We start from the raw sequence: 20,441 nt of genomic DNA, 5'->3' as shown, positions 1-20,441 counted from the left end.
ACCACAGTAGTAAATGATGGCTGTGGAAAGTGACTTTAAATTTCTCTCTTGGAAAAGAGTGACGATTCATAAGCTTCTTAGATCTAATGAATGTTGATACCCTGAATGATTCTGACTCCTAAGCTGTAAACCATAAGGACAGGCAAGATTTCTCTGTCAGGAAACAATGTCAGGAATCATTTCCTGATGGTTGTTCTTCCATGCATTTGCCACGATAGCTTAAATCATAATTGCAAAAAGGATGTGCATGAGGGTCTCTTGATTTTAAAGATAGTATTGTTCATTGTGGATTGACAGTTCTTTCCACGGAATAAAAAGCAGAATATGGCAACCAACTGTTCCAAGATGTGAATATGTCAAAAGTATTTAGTGCTTTATTTTTCTCAAGAGAAAAATTTATCATTTCTATTACACATTTTTGTGCTATAGTCAAGGAAGAGCTGAATTTATTTGTCCCAGACTTTGAAATTCTTAGTTTACATAAAAATATTAGAAGACAAATCTTAATGCAGTTAAAGCTGTGTTTTATGGTTTCCAATAGAATTTTGGACGTTTCAGCACTTACTTCATATACAATTACATGATAAGTAGGTTTACAGAAAGATGTGAAAAGTGTGGAGTCCCATCATGGCCATCAGTACATGGGAGGAATGATTTGATTGCTAAAGCCGATCATGGAGGATTAGGCTGGCTGCATTTTTGATTCTGTCTCTCTCAGGTTTTTTTGGCTGGTTTTAGGCTAGTCAATCTGAATTCCAGTGACTTTGAGTTGCTGGAGGACCCAGTGCTTTCACATTGATTTTACAGTGGTGAGCACCTGTGGAAATCAAGCTTTATTCACCCCATCTCTAATGTGTAAGGGGGAAATAATATTTACACACTACACTGGTTTAAAAATTGTAATTTTATGGTTTGCCTTGGTAATACACAACTGGCATACCTATGTGATATTGGAATCTGCACAGAAGTGCAGGATGGTATATGGTTACTATTAATATAAGTTGTGCTTGTCTCATAATCTCCTGAGCTATGTCAAAACAATCACAGACCAGTAGAGACTACTTAAGGAAAAAAAAAGTGAACAACAAAACCAAAACATAAATTAGTTTCAGAATAAAAATAATTCTATTTGTATATTGCATATAATCTCAGTTATCAACTTTTAACTTTTAAATGTTTCTTTTGTTTGTTTGTTTTTTAATAATTTCATCATGTATTTTTTAAAATTTCCTATATCCCAAAATGTAATGGAAGAGATTGTGGAATTTCGCAGCATTGTAATCCCCTTAAAAAGACTCTGAGTTCATGCAATTACAGAACCCTTTTATCTGTTGAATCAATCTGTGATGAGATGGTGCAGTCCCTTGGCTCCTCCCTCATCTGATGCAGGCAGGGTTACTAGGTTATTTTCTCCTTCCTCTCCCATGGATTTTGCTATACTATAAAGGAGAGAGGATACTAGCAGTCATCTTCTCCCTTATTAGAAGACCTTTCCAGGTAGGGAGAGATTGTTCCTGTCTCTTCCCTTGTCACTGTTGTTATATTTCCTATTCTTCAATGGAATAGCAACAGTAATGGGCATGATAGTTTACTGGGTATTTTAAATAAAACAGATTTTTATGAATCAAGTCTTTTGTGATATGCCTATGTTCATATCAAACCATTTTACAAGTATGTTGTACAAAGACACCCGCACTGTATATAAACACCTTTGTATCAACAACTTTTCTGTCTTATGGAAGAGACGCTGTTTGCTTTTCCATTGAAGGAGGAGTTCAGCAAGGCAAGGCGTGGTTATGCTGTTTTCTCATCTCCTGGGGCTTAATCAGTATTTTGAGAATAATCTGTTTGAAGATGCCAAGAAACTATTTTCACAATTGATGTGTGATCTTAAGACTATACCTGTTTCACACAGAAAACAAGATGAAAATATGAAGGTTACAAAGAGTCTTTTCACCCTGGAAAGTGGTCTCTCTAAATTAATGACTAGAGCATATTGTTTAGATTATTTTGAGCAAGTCAGGTTGAGTAATACCTATAAGTTCAGTAGCTAGATGGTTACAGATCCTGCTGCTGCTCTGCTGGGAATATCAATTTCAAAGCCTTTGGAGGCTAGTAAGAAAACTCATCATTATAAGAGCTGCTATGTTAGTTTGCTTTACCAAAACATTAATTTAGAACATTTTCCAAACTTTTTCCCAAGATGTACAAAACTAGATCCTAATACATTGTTTAGATATCAGTGTAGCTCTCTGGTATAGAACAGAGTTGCAAGAAATACAGGGTAGCAGTAAGAAATATTTATATTTACTGTTACAATCTGTGCACATCTGTGAGATCAATTTCTGCAAGGTAGAATGGATTTTTGTTAATGAAACTCTATACTTTCTTTTGGAATGTTTAAGTTTGTAAAAATATTGTGATCACTTAATATTTCCACTATAAATCTGAAATATTCTTAGTCCCATATAATGCATGTATATACATGGGACATATTATACTTATCTAAGTTAAAGATATTTCTTACAAAGAATATTCATATCTAACATCAATGAATTGTTGGAATAAATCAGAAAAGATTAAATTAACTGAAATTTAATTTTATAAAAATAAATTTAAAACCACTCTAAGTAACATCCTTAAAAATTTCAAGTAGATCAGAATATATTAAGCAAAACTGGTCTTCAGATTTGATGAATACCACCTTGCTTTATATCACAGCTGTTAATTATCATGCAAGTACAGAGTTATGCTTACATACAATTCTAGTCAAGAGTCACTATTTTCTTGAAATGCATTTGAACACTGCAGCTCTAGGGAAACATTTTTGAGATGGGATGCCATCTCAAAGACCAGAGAACAGTCTTGTATAAACACACATTGGCAGGGGGAATGCTCTAGAGGATTTACTTAATAGCTTTCATATCACACTGTAGGCCAATACAGAATTGGGTTCAATTTGTTTTTAAGAAAATAAACAAAGCGCTCTTTATTGTGATAGTGCCTATCTGAGGGAAATTACAGGCATTTTAAGTAGGATTTTCTGTTTGTTCTTGGCTTTGCTACTACTACTTTGCCCTGAAGTTATTCTAAGCAAAAATCCATCTGTCTCTTTCTGTCCATATATACTGGGTATATACTGTGTTCACGGTTATTTTATTAGAGACTTTGCCATATGCAAAAAGCATTAGATTTTCCTGTTTTTCTTCATTTTTGGCCACATTTAATGACTTGTGGCAGCTGTCAGTCTTATTTGCAATATTGACTGCTAAGTTAAGAGATGGCTATCTTCCTCTGTGTTTTTTGTATGAGCAAGCAAGAGTGATCTGAGTGTTAATCAGTACTAATCCCGTTAGCACAGCAGAAAAATATCAAAACCTGAGTAGAAGTAAAAATAAAGGGATTATCAAAACCAGTTTTTCTGGGAGGGTTCATAAGATAGCAGAGTTATGGTTTTTATGAGGCTAAAACTGCAGCAAGAGATGAACCACCAAGCTTTTGACAAAGAGCCTGTCTAGGGGAATTGTTCAAAATTCCAACAAATCTAACAAGCCAGACAAAACACCTTGACCACAAATGCCTTCCCCTCAATTTAATGTCAATGTAGAGGGGTTTGTACTGGGGAGGCATCCCATGACCAACCAGGTTGAAGTTACGCTTATGGATCCAATAGGTGGTATTTTTAGATCATACTGATAGTATAAGACTTATGGGTCTTAATTGGTCTATGAGAGGGTTTGTCAAGAAGTAAGGGTGAACCTCCCAGTAATCACTGTTGTGTCCCACCTGCAAACCAGTCCCAAAGTTCTTCTCTTTAGCTCTGGTACCATGTGCCTTTTGGGCTTCTAAAGATGAGGGTATGTGGCTCATAGGTTCAATGATGCTGAAATCTAAACATTCCTCTCCAAAACCACCTGTTAGAGTAGAAGATTCTGAAGGCAGCAATGTACCAATGCAGGGTGGAGATTGTCTTTGATATTTGGCCTTGCAGGAAAGCATTGAGAAAATTTAGGTTTCTAAAAACATGCAGATTTTAGAGAAGCTTTGAAAACCTGACCATTCTTCAGAGGTTATCTTTGTTTATACACCCAGCCAGTAAAGTATTTTGAAACTTTGCAAAGCAATGCTCAACATGCTATCTTTTCAAAAATATCTGTTTCCACTGCAGCCATATGCTATTTTCTCTCCTGTGAAACAAGAGAGAAAATCTGAGATCCTGTGTCCTATATATAGCTACTGAAGTATTCTGGCTCTTTAGGCAAACAGTCTGGTGTTTCATGTGTAGTTGTAGGCAAATGTCTTTGGCGATTTGAGAATATTGGAGAACAAATCCATCATACTTAAGAATAAAGCACTGCACAGCTAAACAAACAAAACCTAGCCATAATGTCAAGACAGATTCCAGATTTATTGATAAAAAATTAAGTTTAGTTTTTTTTAAACCTCATGAAGAAGATTATATGAAATCCACTGAGGTTCAAAACTGAAAATGAAATTATGAAACCAATGCCCCTCACCAATCTCCCACACAGAAGTTAAGAATATGCCACTGTTAAATTTTGTATTTAGATTAATACCACCCCATAAATATATATGCATATGCTACCAGTCTTTAAAGAAAGAAACTTCATAGACAATTAGATTCCAGGAAGTCAAACAATTTAAAATTGTTGCTGGTCAACATCATAACCATACTACTAAATATAGATGCTAAAATACATGTATTTTAAGAGTTGTACAAATTTTAAAAAAATCACACCCCGCTAAAGATAGTTGATTCACAACAAAACCTCTTAAAAATTAGTCAGGTACAGAAACTTAATATAACTACTGGCCTTAAAAAGCTAAGTTTCTGCCTTAGTAGCTGCTGTACCAGTCCAGTGCAATGTTAACCCCCCTGCAGCTCCTCTAGTTGCATTTAGAGACTCCTCTAGTGATTCAGGGAAAGCAGCTGTTTTTCACCCGGGTCTTGTCTCAGTCTCTAATCTATGGTGTTGCATGTCCTGGGCAGGCAAGCGTGGGCGACGCAGCAGTGCAGGATCGCTAGACAGCAATATGGAAGTAAGTAGGAAGTTACTGATGTCTAGCTGGATGTGATGATGTGCATTTCAAACCTTTCTTTTATATACATATTTTTTTGCTCTTTTTTCTTCTAACATATAACCTGCCTGCCTCAAATAAAATGCATGCCTAGGCTACTCACTCCGTATTCTTCCAGCTTAAAAAGCACTGACAGCTTGTTTTAGACCAATGCCATTTTTGGTTTGAGCTAACCTTGTTCCCTTTGTTCCTGCAAGCATGGTTAAATGAATATGATGTGTCCTTTTGCCACCATTTCAGTCTGGTCCCAGCTTAAAAGCCCACTTGCTCTTTGTTACAAAGTACACTGTTCTTGCTGTTTGGTATTTAGCTACAACTATTGACTTTCATGCTCAACCATTCCCATTGCTTATTTTCGAGTTAAATTGCTAAATGTATGCAGTCATGACACCATGGAATTGCACAGATAGGGCATGGGAGGAAAAAATTATTAAGATAGGTGAATTCAATGTGGATTTCATGAGATTTCATTCATCTTCAAACCATTTATATATACTGTTCATGTCTCTGAATTCAGCTTGCAGATTTTTTCTTTTTTTCCTTTTTTTTTTTAATTTTATTTTATTTCTGTGTTTGCTTTAGGTAGATTGCAGTTTAAATCTAGCACACTTTGCCTAAGTACTGTTGTGTCCCTTAACTCTTTTTTAAAAAATACAACCCCCAAACTTCCAGAAACTAAATACACCATTCCAGGCGAAATAATAGAGAATGTTGGACCACAGACCAGAAAAACACAATCACATAGAAATCTTAGTGGCAAAAATGGTATGGTTCCATTTAACACATATTTCAGAGGTAGGCTTGAGAAGCAGCACTGTGGCATATAGTAGTGGAAAACTACTATAAAAAAAGTTTAAAATACTGTTTTGAAATCTGAATTGTAACTGTAATATTTGCTGCTGTGTGTTTAACTATTTAGGTTGAATTTAATGTAGTTTTATTTTTTGTTGTAAAAAAGCAAGTATGGTATTTTTTACAGTATTTAAAAATGTATTTTTCCTTTAAAAACACACTCCTAGGTCTTATGTCATGGTACTCTTCCGTGACATTTTTCTCATTTAAAGTCTTTTTTTAAAGTCAAATATTAAAGCATTGAGAGAAGAACATTTAATGCTTAAAATACCCCAAGAAGGGCATGAATGCCTTATTGGCAACTTAGAGAAGGTGGAAGTAAAATTTTTCCTAGAACTTTTAACATAGTCCACCCATGTGAACACTGAAGGAGGAGTTTGTGGGTCAGTGTGAACTTTTTCTTTTAAACATTTTAAGATTTTTTTAATTTTTATTTCTATTAATTTCTTTTTAGGGGTCCATCATTAGCAGTCCTCACATGCGCCGAAGAGCTACATCAACCCGAGAGTGTCCATCTCGCCCTCACCAGACTATGCCTAACTCCTCCTCACTCCTAGGTTCCTTATTTGGTAGTAAAAGGGGAAAGCCACCTTCCCAAGGCCATCCACCATCTGGCTCATCACAGCAACCTCCGCACCCTCCAGTAATCCCACATCAGCAACACTCACAGCATCCTTCTGCCATGCATCATGCAGGGCCAGCTGAGGGGCAGACGCAGGCACAAGTGCATTCTCACCATTCACAGTACTGTCATATGCAGCAGAACCCACCACCCTACCACCACCACCACCACTATCACCCTCCCCAGCATCTCCAGCATCCACACCAGTATCACCAACATGTGCCCCATTCCCAGCATGCGGCACACTCCCAGCATACTCCTTACATGCAGCACGCCCATGCGCAGCATACCCACTCTCCTCACCCGCCACTGCCCCCTCCGCACCCAGGGCATTCTTCTCATCCCCAACACTCTCAGCATCACCATGGACCGCCACCACCTCCCTCCACTTCAGCCAGCACTAAGCCCAAACACAGTGGCATCAGCACAATAGTCTAGAACATATTGACCCTCCTAATAATGATAGTTTTAAACAAAGTTACAAAGCCACTTACAGGAAGCAACAAATAATATTGTCAGTTTCTACCTAGATAATTTGAGTTGTGTGAGCTTAAAGGCTTGCTGTTACTAAATAAAATAATTCAAGTTAGCGCAATCGATACTGGTTTCACTTATCTACTCGACAGACGTTTACCATCTGGTTAGTTCTTATTTCCAACTGCCTTGAAAACATGCTGCTTGCTGAATATGGGTAAAGCGATCTTTTACACCAAATCCCTTGACAATTTTACATGCATAATAAAAACTTAGTCTACGAAACAAGGAAAAAAGTGATACAGAACCAAGTGTTGCAATCTTGCTCTTTTCTTGTCAATGGGCAAAAAAAATAAGTAGACCTGATATGGTTGATGAAAGTACGTAAGTAAACTTTATATAATATAAATATATACATATAAATATATATATATATACTGTATAGTTAACATTTGTGCTTGGAGAGAATTTTTTTCAGTCCACAAAACTAGCAATATAGACTTTACAAGGAATTCCACTTACTTGATAGGACAGTATAATAGATGAATAGCATATGAAAGAGTAGACCAAAAAACATTAACTGTTAGAAACAAATTTCAGACATTTCAGTATTTTCATTAAAAGTCCTCTGGACTTGCTAAGATTTCTAAGCAATCATTACTAAATGTGCCAAGTAACATAGCATTTAAATGTTGTAGTCAAATACTGCTTTGTATAAATCCTTATTTTATTAACACGATAATATCATACTTAATCAGTATTATAACTGCTCTGCTATTTCAGGTAAGCAAACTTGTTAAGATGCAGTAATTATACCGTAGCAATGTAGGATGACCATTTACCAGTGGTCATCCTCAAGCATTGGTCACACAAATTCTTAGACACTTTAAAGGCTGTGATAACTGTGAATTTACATGATCCACATTTCTTTTGTATGCATATGATTTAACAAACACATGAAGAGTTACAACAGGTGCATGTACACACTGCAAAAACATTCATCTTGAACATGAAAATGGCAAACTTCCATCTTTCTCAGCTACTTTGATTCCTGTTTACCATAATTTCTCATTTTTACCCCCAATGAAGCTGAATTCTAGTCAGAGTGTTTCCAGGTGGAAGTGCTCTAAAACTTGAAGGTTTGTTTTAGAATTTAGTATAGGGGTTTTATATATATATATACACATATTAAAAAAATACGTAATTCCATGTAGCCATGTGCTAGCAACAAAGTGGCTTCACCATTTTTACTCATCACATTTGTTAGTTTGAAAATATCCAGCACTCAGCAGGCTGAGTTTATGCTCAAACCCTCACTTTCATAGTCCAGTTAGTTGCAAGACATCACATAAAAACAGGCTGTGCTGTTGTTGCTTATGTGTTGTAATCAAACCATTTGCAAATTTATATACAACTTTTATCCCAAAATCCTGTACAAAGTTATACATGGCGCCTACTTTGTAGTTTCAGCATTTTGAGCCACTGCAAGGACTTTACACCTAAACAGTAGAGACAAAGGAATCACAACTGCAAAACTGTACCAGCCTAAAAGCAAACCTTGAAGAGGATGAGCAAAAAGTTCCAGTGTGAGATGGGTAAAAGTAATAATAATAACCACCAGTCAATTTTCTGTTTAACAATAATAAAATTGTCAGGAATAATGAGGGCATGAGAACAAGAGAGTGACTTTTCATATTGGCTTTGCTCATGGCATCTCTAATATTTGGGGGGGAGAGGGGAGAGGTTGAGTAATTTTTTCCCTTTCGTACCATTGATATCACAATACCAGCAAAACTGCGAACTGAGCACTTTGTTAACCTCCACAGAGAGCAAATACAGCAATCTAGAGTTTAGCCTTTTGTTTAAAGCTGTCCATGTTTTTTCCACACATGTGCAATATGTTTTCCCCTTCTTCTCCTTCTCCTCTAAATTATGTTCATGAAATGAAAAGAAAAGAAAATGAGTAGTTACATTATTATTTTTAAGTATCACTCATACTATTCTAAATTCTGCGGCTTACCTTAAGAGACTCATGTGGGTCCCCTGAGGCTCTGTTCTTTGCAGTTTAAAAAAATATATACTGTTCTTTTAAGGGAAAGTAGAACTGTCTGCATGTCATCTAATGTTATTATTAGTGTGAGGCTACACTCTACATATTGTATATTTGCAAAATATATCAGTGTTACTGTTGATATTAGTTGAAGTAAAGTGATAACATATTTCAATATGTAGACTTTTCTTCATACATCTGTACCAATAGTAGAGTCTAACTGTAATTTATAGGTTGTTCCAGAAAAGATAAAGAACCATTCAGGTATAAACATCTTTCAGAAACCGCATCTTTTAATTAAAACTGAGGTAAGAACGCTCCTCTTCACTGAGTGATGGAGTCTGTACTTGTTTCAGATGCAGAGCTATAATGTAAGTAAAATTGCCTGTGTATGGAATAAAAGTAGAATATGCAGTATCAGTGGAGAGGAAAATCTGACTCTAGCTGTGTTAATTAACAGTGAAGATGTTAAATCTCCCAGATCTGCATTTGTTTTATGTTTAAAAACCCCTTTCTTTCATTTAAATTAGAGTTACATATAAATTTTCTAAACTTACACAGTAAGCCTCATTTTAATGCTTGACCACTGATTTTCCATGTGCAATCACTTAAGTATTCAGGAGATGTCACAAATGTGCATGCAAAGAACCATTTACACATGATTTCATGTACACGTGGGGAAAGAGTTTGTACCAACCCTCTAGGTGCATTAAGTCGCATGTGTAAAATCACAGCTCATTTTGAGGCTAGTTTATAAAACAAAACTGGTCATACAAGAGCACAGTATTTGTAAACTCTCTTATTTCAAGTCAATGAGGAGAAACAGTGGACTTTTACCTTGGGTTTTGTTTTTTTTTTTTGACTGTGTGTTTGTATGTACTTTTAACAAAGAAATGTGTCTTGGTGTCAGCATAAGTCTTAAGAACTTTGCTGCTTGTTTAGGATTGTCATATAACCTCTCTGACTCCGTCCTTGATTAACAATTGCTTAGAGCAGTGTGGATCATGCCTAGAATAGGAAAATGATAGTATTTTAACACTGCGTGTGGTTAAGAAAATGAATTTTTTCAGCCTGCAGGCAGGAGTAGAATTGAGAGGGTCTTTTTCTCAAATGCCATTGCCAATTAAAAACTGGTACAGAACTGCATAGAGTGACCATGTTTCTCTTTTCCCATAAATGATGTGGCAAAGTAGTAATGCTGATTTGAAAAAATGAAAGGGAAACGTAAAGAATGAAGGTGTGGCAACAAAAATCTTTTCTGGGACAACAATCAAATATATATTTGGGGGTTTTATTTTTTTAAGTTAAGAATGAAATGTAAAACAATGTAAAAACAAAAAACAAAGTTCATCCTAATATAATGTGCGTCTTGTATTGCTAAAAAACCCCAAGTCTAACATACAGTGTAGAATGATTTTCCCATCATGTACTGCATGCAGCAGAAGCCTCTTGTTTCTTGATAAAATGAGCTGAAAGACAGTCAGCAGATATTTAAACAATGAATCTCTAGATGTTGACTTGCTGTTCCATATGAAGCTGTGTGTTTTCTGCAGTTAAGCATGCATTTTGCTGTTCCGTTGTAAAATACCATCGCACTTCTTGCCTGCAAAATGGATTATTGTGTATATATTTAAAAGAAAAGTGGAACCAATAACAAGATTAAATTTGGAAAAGAGAAAAGGGGGTGGTGAAAATGGGACCAGTAGGGGGAATAGATAATTCTCTAAATTGTACATAGTGTGTAAATTAGTATTACTAGAAGTCTGCAGTCACTTTGAGGTTGCCTATCTCCTGCTAGGAACTTAAATCAGCTTTGAGTTGTATTAAACTGTTAGAATTAGGTCTTGAATGCAGACTGTTAAAGACTTCAAAAAACATTATGCATACAAGAAGCTTCTGTTCTGGGGAGGCTTGAGACCCCTTTTGTAACTATGGGGAAGAAAGGAGTGCTTTCATTTTAATATGCATTCTGTTTGTAAGTAGTAACAGACCCTATTGATGTAAAACTATAACTGTGATCATGTGGCGAAATCAAATAAATCATTTAAAACTCTTTGTTTCTCATTTTGTGTAATCCAAGAACTTCAACTCTTCAAACTTGAAATGAAGGACATTCCTTCCAATGCTATCCTGGCCCTGCTGAGTCAATGGGATTTCTGCTACTCACTTCAAAGGGGCCAAGATTTCAGTCTTCATCTTAAATTAAAGATAAGTTGGTGGAAATGGTGGTCAGTACTGTGGAGACTGTGATCCCTTCTCAATAGCTTTTGATTTGTTTGGTGGTGCTGTAAATGTATTTAGTTTCAAAATACGATAAAGAGCAATAAATACACCACCTAGATTTGCAAACAGTGAGAGGTTACACCTAAGAGGCTTTTTGGGGCACTGCTTACCAAAACATTCTAACATTGAAAAACAGTAACTGGATTTTGAATCTCCTTAAACATGAGCTGTCCAGCACGTTCAACTGATGGCATGAATCTTTTGGCTATCACATTGCCTTAGGAGCTCATGTTCAGATGACCGTCTGCCCTTGACTCGTAAGTGTTCTAAGTTTGTCCTTCCCAGGGATGCAGTCCTTCATTTCCTAAGTGGAACCTGCACTCTTTGGATCAAGTTTTGAGAGCATTCATTGCTTCTGTGCACCTGCTGGCAGGGAACCATCATCATAGTTCAGTAAGTGATGTAACTGTGAATAAGTATTATCCCATTACTACTTGTACCTGTATTTATTTGTTGTGTGTCTTAATTTGTACCACTGAAGGATCACTATGCAGGCATATTTGCCACACATGGCCTTCATAATATTTGATGTTACGCTACTGCAATTACTTTAGATAATAACCTGTGGCAGACTCAGTTGTGTTCTTATTTTTGCTCATTTCTTAGATTTCAAGGGGATTACAGTGTGTTCATAAAGCCTGTTAAAACTAATGCTTAGCTATCAATTTAAATTAAATATTGTGTTTGCTTGTTTTTTCTATGAATTTTAGGAGATTCTTGAATTATTTTGTGTGAATAGTCAACTATGACCTATTTCTGAATGATGGTAATTTCAGGCTGTACCTCTTGATCAAGGAATTTTTTGATAGGTAAGTACCCATTTATTACTAGATACTTCCAGTGTGCCATCCCTCTGAGCTGTGTGACCCATTAGAAGATAAACCAATGCCTCATAGAAACATTCTGTTAGTGAAAATAGAAGAATTTGCAGTGATGTTCTTTACTGGTACTTCTATTCCTGTTTTAGAAGCTATGATTTTAAGAATTTTGACACATCTACATTTTGAGAAGGCAGAGAGTCTGTCTTCTCTAATTAAGAGCCTGTAAGTGTTGTTATAAATCTGGGGTTTTTTCCTGATCCATTTTAAAAGTAGGACCTAAATAATATGTCTAAATGCTGCTGCTTCCTACCTAAACTAAGACTAGGTTGAAGGCATTTGTGAGCTGGCACTACTTAAGAAAAATAAATAGCTGAAGTAACCTCAGCAGCAATTGTGGTTTGTGTGATAGATTTGTACTGGTTGCAGCAATGCCAAGTAACTTAATTTAAAAAATTCAACATAGGTTAAGCCTGTGACAGTCTAATAGCTCACAGTTGTTGATTTTTTTTTAATTATTATTTTAGTATCCCTATGAGATGCTCATCGTAATGGAGTTGCATTCCTTAAGTCTCTGATAAAGCTTGTATGTACATACGTAGCGAAAAATGCCTTCATTTAAGAAGTTTTATCACCTTCTGACTGAGAATAGGCAATCTTACCCTAATATTAGGAAAAAGGTCAAGGTTTTCTGTCATAAATTGTAACTGTCATAAATTGTAATGAAAATCACATATTTTGCAAGTCAAAAGTCTAATGTTTGAAAAATTTTCCTAAACTCTGTCCTATGTTTGCGCATTTTACATGTCTGTGTGCATGTATCAATACGCACAATAATTGCATGAATGAATTGTCATGCAATAACAAGTTACTTCAAGCTCTTCTAGATAGCATCTTTTTAAGAGGACATTACTTTCCAGTATTTTCTGTATTATTTTGGTTGAAATAAAGAAATACAATATTGAAATGACAGGAAAACAAACATAAAACTTCACATGTTTGTCTTCTGAAATATATTTTATCTGTATCTCTCTTTAGGTTTTTGTTAACTTAACAATCACATGAATTCTATTTACAGTTGGCCTTAAATGGTTCATTTTCATTCAGGAGTTTTATAAAACTAGTGTAGTAGCATTTTACCACATATTTATTTAGAGTATACGTAATAGTTGTGTGGTGTTTTATTCATCAGCTACAACCTGTGCACAGGTGAGATTTGGGAGCCCCAATTATTTTTAAATTTGTTGTACAGTATCGCAGGCCCTGGTCACACAGTGTCCAGAATATCTTCCATACACCTTTGCTTATTCCTCAGCATTTTAGCTGGAGCTTGAAACATTAGCCAACTTCTAGGGGTTTTTTTCTGCAGTCATTCAAACTGTCACAAGATACCAGAATTATGATGCTGTTAGGATTGTGTGATAAATCATATTTCAGCATAGGTATGTACCGACAAACGTATTTGCATATGATGAACAATGTACTTACAGTAACATGCCATAATAAATCTTTACTGGTATTATATACACCTTTTTCAAAAGGAAGCATACTGGACTTTTAGCCTACTTACTAGCTCCTTAGTGATTTTTGCTGCTATATTTTGTTGATGCAACCTTCCTAGAGGAGAACATAGCACAGCTAACTTGATAGAAATATCTAAAATACACAAATGATGGAAAAATGCTTCATTTTAGGTGAATTTTTTAGTAGACTTTCTTTTTGTTTCCTATTATTTCAAGAATTAAAGCCAAATCCTGTATTACTTGGTAAAACTAAATCAACTGCAGGATGAGAGTGACCATGAAAGTTAGGAAATGCTCAAATTAAGATCTCTGCTTGAAGTACTTCCTAAGCTGAATAAGGCTTAAATGAAAGTTGTGTGGGTGCTACTGACTTAAAACCATCACTTTTTTCCATTGGTTAGATTTATTATTTTTACTATATGTATAAATGCATATTTTTAGGGATAAAATGTTATTAAAAAATCCCCTTTATTTGGCATTTTTGTAATAACTGAGATGTGAAATTAGCATCATGGTTCACAAGACACAGCCAGCTCAAACAAATCACAGAAGCATACAATTTATCAGCTCTGTTGTAAAATGACATACACAATTTTAGCTTTCATGTATTTCTTCATATTTAGACATAGCGATTTAAACAGGTATATATAATGAGCAAAGAAAAAATAATCTGTCTTTAATAAGATGAATAGGGTAAATTGATTCTAACACAAATGAAATGTTATGCATGCATAGTGAAAAATGCTTTCTCTCTACAGCTTCTCATTTCTGCTACAAACGAATGCAAGTATTTGACAAAGAAATGGGCTGCTTTTGTCTAGGGAAATGGAAAAAGCAAGGACTATGCAGGTGTTCTGGGTTAGGAGGCTGTTGTTCAGCAATGGTATCACAATAAACCACAGCTGGAAATTAATTAATTTAATCATTACCATTATGATTTTTTTTTTTTTAATGAGGGAATAATCTGACTTTTGGACATGGAGTTTCATCACATTTGGATCCAGCTGTATTGGTATGTGCAGCCTTTCCTTTGTGCGTGATCCTTGGACAGGAACACCTCATTTCCTGAAGCTGGGCAAACCGGTGGTCCCAGTCCCTCTCCCTCTCGAGGTCCCCACACACAGCTGAGCTGTGAGTCAGGCCAGGGAGCAGAGGGGAGGGAGTGCACTTTTGTGAGTGTAGGTAAGCAAAAGCTGCACTGGGGGTGAGGGAGGAAGGAAGCAAAGGAGCATGTCTCATGCTGGATGCGTGACTTTGGCAGGACTGCGCTTGTGTGGTGGGGTGCAACCCCCATGAGCATTTTTCTCCTCCATAAGCTCACCATATGCTCTTGACTGATTATTATTTTCATTTGACTGGCTAATATTCCTTTATATCCATCTGCAGGAACAGACAAGAACATTTTTATTTAATGATTCATCCTATATGTTGTCTTTTCCATCTTTCTGGTAATCACGTGTCTCTGCTTCTGCCTCAGCCCTTACCTCAGGCTCCAAAAATGCCTTTGCAGTAATTTAAAATAAAATAAAATAAAACCCAACCAAATAAACAACAAAACAAAACCACAGTGGCCCTAGTTTAAGATACTTCTGTTGTGCTTCAAAGCTTGAGTTTTGAAGTGCAGTGACAAGAAGTAGCATTTTCTAGCCCAATGAGAAATGGGTACTGAGTATTTTAGGCAGGACTTAAAGCATCCTAGGTGTGTATAATCCCGAATTTTCACAGCATTTCAGCAATTTTAAAAAATGTCTTTGATTATGTGCTAACTCTTCTGCTGTAGCAATTTGTAAATTTTCAAAATAGTTTGCATGTATATTTTATACCTAAAAGTAGAGGAAACTTTGTTTCTATTCTTTCTAATTTTTTCTGCTACTACAGCATTCAGATTTCTGGACTATTGGAATATTTCATGACCCTGGTAACATACTTGCAAACTGCCAGCATAGCTTCATGCAAAAAAAGGTGTCCGTATATTAGCAGTGAGTCACAGGGGAGGCAGCCTGAACAATTCCTCTGACTGTGTGGATTTGAAATAACTTGAAAAAAAGCTGGTGAAAAAGCGCTTGCATTTTAGGTCATCTGTTTCTCTTTCCCTCCATATAGGAGGGGAAAAACAGATGCCTCATCTGGGATGAAGCAAATTATTGGACTGAAAAAATATTAATAAAATGTTCCAGAGACGGTGGAGCTCCTTCCTTGCTCTGCAACGTTACAGTATAATAAAATTTATTTTGGCAAAGAGGCTCTTGACCCGTGTACCTTCTTGTATTCATTAATAGTGCCAAGATGTGCTTTATGCAGTTACTGCAGGGTCTTTTTATAGCCACCCTTGTTCTCTCACTTATCACTGTCATTTTTTTGTGATATGAAACCTATACTGTCCAGGTTGGCTTGCTGCTCTTTATCCACAAATGTCCTCATACAGAATCCCACAGTAACAGCTTGTTTCCTAGATTGAGAGTTTAGGTTATCTCCTTCACAGAGCAAGAATTATACTTGATTTCAATACAATGTTGGCCTATTTTCTCTCTCTCTTGAAAAATTAAAGCTTATTTGGCTGTAAAGAAAAATTTACAAAATTTATAAGTTTATAATTTGAAATAAAATACTTTAGAAAACATAAGATAATTTAGGGCTTCCTTTTAATCTAACGTGACAGAGCTGATTGGCAGTTTGCCTGTACATGCCACCTTAAATTGTGAGGAATCCCTTTCACTAACAGTATGTATCTATTTCTTTTTCAGGTACTTCTTACAATAGCCACAGTACAATAATTCTGGATGCACGCTAGCTTGGACAAATGTATTTATGCAGTGATCGTGTTAACATCTGTGTTGCAAACACATTACGTTACTTCCACAGCATGTAACCAGGAGCAAAAGTGGAAATACCAGTTCCTGCTCTCACCTTTCCCAAGATTTAATTTGTAAGCCAACTTCTTTTTAAATATTCAGAGACAGGAGAGATGATGCAAGGAGCACATCATCACATGCCCACGGGGAAGACAATTATGAATTTCAAGTGCAAAAATTTCCTACCATCTGTCTGATTGAAAAGGAGAAAACAATTGCATAATGGGAACAGAGGCTACTAAAGGAATTGTATGTATTTTCCTAGAAGTGCTGCAAAGACTGGTGAATATTTTTATAAAGTAATTTAGACCTACAGTGGCACTTTTTCAGTAAGTAAAATAGCCATGTCTCAAGGAGTTAAATATTATCAGATGTTTGTATTATTGAATACCAGTTTTTAAGCAGCTACAAAAAATATGGTAGACTAAAAAGGAAAGGAGAACTGTAGGGTAATTTAATGATAACTTGTTTATTGATCTCTATCTCTTCTGTATTAATTCCTTCTCAAGAAAGCAATTCCGTGTGGAATAGACTGAAATGGACATCACTGTGGCAGTCATGGTTGATCACAAAATGTGAGTTACAAAGAGATCTCTAACACTTGAGGGATTAGCTGGTCCAGGAAGGTAGTGAAGAGTGGTCTAACAATTTCAAAGGAAGTTGAAATTATATGAACATGTGGATGAATAGCTGAGTGGCCAAGACAGCAGAGGTAAGTTGTAAACAGAAGTGGGGAAAGAAAAAGGTTGGGCATGTTGCTGAAGCAGAAGGCAAAAAATATATATTTTTTTTTAGCAACATGTTGTGCAGTTCTATGCAATGCAGTCTGAAGGTGTTCATAGGTCAGAATGGTGGAATTAACTGTTATGGAGAGTTGCAGAGAACTGCAGCTGCCAGGAGTGTGCTTTCAACTGTAGTTATGTACAACATTAGGAAGAGTTGCATGTATGGGACAAAATAAATATTATTTGTATCAGCACAGAAACAAAGAGGATTCTCTATGTGCGAGTGATAGTCTGCTTGTAGTTTCATGCTGTGGATATGCTATCATCCACTGCGATTTGTTCTGCAACTGGAAAAAAAATCAGGTATTTCTTTAGGATATGCTCACAATACCATTCTCATGCTTAGTGAATGAATGTACAGGGTGGAGTGTGCTGGCTGCTGTCTCAGTTCTTTTGAACTTCCAGATGAGGCATCTTTTTCCTGCTGTTTCCCAACTGCCTAGCCTTGTTTTCACTGTTTGGATCATTTTCATCAAGCAGTCTTCTACTGTGCTCTTTGTTTATCCTTTCTTTAAAATTGCCAGATCACCCCCCTTTGTACTGACCAGAACCAGGCTGACTTGTCTCTGTAGAGGGTGGCCTCAGCTTTAGCACTTGCATCCTTAGGGTATTTAGTCTGGGGAGGATGTCACTGGACCCACAGCTTTTCTCTTGACCCCATGGAGGATGTCTTAGCTACCACCACCTTTGTCCAGAACTGGGATGTGGCACTGAAGTGGCATCACGCTCTCTTCAACACTCCACCATTTCACCGCAGTGCCAGACAGGTTCCCTCTCGGTGACATCATAGGGAAGGCCTTCTGCTCAATTAACTCAATGTGTCATAAGGCTGAGCAGAAGAGCAGGCTTTTTACTCTTCCTATCCAATACCATCAACCAGTTATAGATACAAGCACCCTATGGAGACAGTAATGTGTTATCACTCCACCCCAAAGATTGCAAAGTGGTGGAGCCACCTCAGTGTTCCCCACCCCTTTTTTGTTTGTTGTTGTTTTTTTTTTCTCATAGGACTAGACATCACCTCTTGCTTTTCCACCTTTCAAAACTAAAAAGTTGGACAGCTTTACTTAACGAGAACTGAACATGTGGAGGTTAGAAGCTCAGGATTGGTTTTGGTAGTCGGTACTCCTGTATTCCTGTAACCACAAAACTGTGAAAGTATTGTAATCTTATGGAGAAGCAGGGTCCTGCAGGTAGCCTTTCCTATCTATTATTGCCTTTATCAAAGGGCTAGCAAAGGGGGCTGGCTTTTCTCTCATAAATAAGGTATCCATTTTTCATACAAAGACAAGTAGTTGGTACTGATCATCAAAAACTCACCCTTCAAGAGACTGTCACAAAATAAGCACTCAGTAATAGCACCTTATACCCAACTAATAGAACTCATGGGATCAAGGAGTCCATGAAAAGGGAAACCTTTCTGGTCGAGATGGGTTTGTTTCCTCAGAGTTCCGCGTGTGTTTGGACTCGACACTGTTTGGCTGACTCACCAACCAAATGAATGAAATCTTTCTCACCTCCACCCAGATGTACAGCATTATATACCTGTGTGTAATACCTTTGGCTTCAGTCAGCCTGGTCAGTGTGCACAGGGCTCTGACAGATACCTGTCTGCTTGCGAATGCTTAGGGTTTGAGGATTCCCACAATGTGAATACATGTATATATACAGACACACAAAAAACCCCCAACAGCGAGCAAAGCTGCTTGAGCTGGAGATCAGATGCATTTTCTTACCTTTTCTCTTCCCCTCACCCTCAGAGTCCTTTCCTATTCCCAAGTTGTACTATGGTCCTTGAGAGGCAACCAAAATGGCAATTTATTTGGACTACAAGATTAAAGGATTTGCATTTTACAAGTCATAAATAAAGTACGCAAATAAGTAAGAAAAGTAAATCAGTTCGTTACGCCTGTGTTTACCTTTAGTACTGCTTGTTAAATCCCTAGCATTCCGCAAATCTTTTCACAGACCAAAACAAAATGAGGGCAGCTAAAGAATGAAGGGCAGGGACCAGCAGGATGTGGTGATTCTTAAGATGAGGGAGTAAAGACAGCCTTTAAAGGACTTGAAAGAAATATTTAAAACAAATTAATTCTACCCTTGTGTAAATGGAGTTTGTATTCATAAAGTAGTTACGTGTCAGTGAGCACTCTTACCCACCAGCAGATGAGAACAGGAGGTATGGGGTGGTGATGGAACAAACTTGACTAGTGACCTCTTGTACAGAAATGGAGCAGTGTGTATTTCCTAACCAGAGGTCTGTATTTAGTCAGTAATCTGGCATGGCTTTGCCACTTGTTTTTTTCATAGAACAAAGACTGCTGCCGAAGGCATGGCAGAAGAAAGCAAAGGCGAAATACAAACCTGAACATCGTCAGTGCAGCACAGTGTTTATACCTCGGGTCACAGTAACAGTGTTTTGTCTTTGGCACCTAGTTATCTGTGGGAATGGCTGCACAAGTTGAAGGGCTGTCAGCTTCTGACATAATCATCCTCCCAATTCCGGAGACAGACAGATCAGGAGGAGTTAGGTTTTGTTCTGGTTACCATCGACTCGTGTGCGGTTCGGCACATCAGCCAGATCCAACCTGGGGATGAAGCGATCCCCCCTTCTTCTCTGGCAGGTGGTTCTGTTCCCTCTCCTCGCCTACACCGGTGCTTTTGAGTTGGTTCAGGAAGGCGATTCGCGGACATCCCGCGTGCTCCAAAAAATATTTTGTCCGACTGTCCGGGTATCTGACTCACTTTCTGTAGCTACGGTTACGCGATCACTAGGCCCAAAGTCGGTGGAGGAGGGAGAGGGACCCCAGCAGCCCCTCGCGGGGCTCTGGGGACCCCAAATCCTGCTCGTGGGGCTGTGCCGCGCCCCTGCGCCCTCCCCGGGCAGGGACTCGCGGCTGGATCGGGGGCTGCCGGGGACCTGGCGTTGCAAGGGAAAAGCCGCGAGTGGCTTCGTCCCACAGCGGCCCCGTCCCGGCGGGCGGTTCCTGGCCGCCGCGGAGGGACCGAAGGACGGGCGTTTGCCTTACTGAAGCCAAACGAGCGGCCGTACCGCGGGCCGGGTCCCGCCGTCCCCGGGGCG

General features: G+C 37.6%; 1 protein-coding gene across 12 annotated transcripts in view; it reads left to right on the top strand.

The window, feature by feature from the left end:
- The window catches only part of IQSEC1 (IQ motif and Sec7 domain ArfGEF 1), a 356,171-nt gene extending 345,020 nt beyond the window's left edge, over positions 1-11,151 (top strand). For 10 of the 12 annotated variants that reach the window (XM_075053238.1, XM_075053240.1, XM_075053239.1 and 7 more), the window contains 2 exons: positions 5,012-5,061; positions 6,407-11,151. In XM_075053238.1, the coding sequence (XP_074909339.1) occupies positions 5,012-5,061; positions 6,407-7,012 (656 nt within the window). In that variant the 3' untranslated portion in view covers positions 7,013-11,151. The remainder of the gene's footprint in view (positions 1-5,011; positions 5,062-6,406) is intronic. The other 2 variants (XM_075053247.1, XM_075053248.1) reach the window with 1 other exon arrangement.
- The last annotated feature ends 9,290 nt before the right edge of the window (positions 11,152-20,441 follow it).

Source organism: Buteo buteo, chromosome 21 (genome assembly GCF_964188355.1).
Source record: "Buteo buteo chromosome 21, bButBut1.hap1.1, whole genome shotgun sequence".
Classification (NCBI taxonomy): Eukaryota; Metazoa; Chordata; class Aves; order Accipitriformes; family Accipitridae; genus Buteo; species Buteo buteo.
This window is presented reverse-complemented; position numbering and strand designations above follow the sequence as displayed.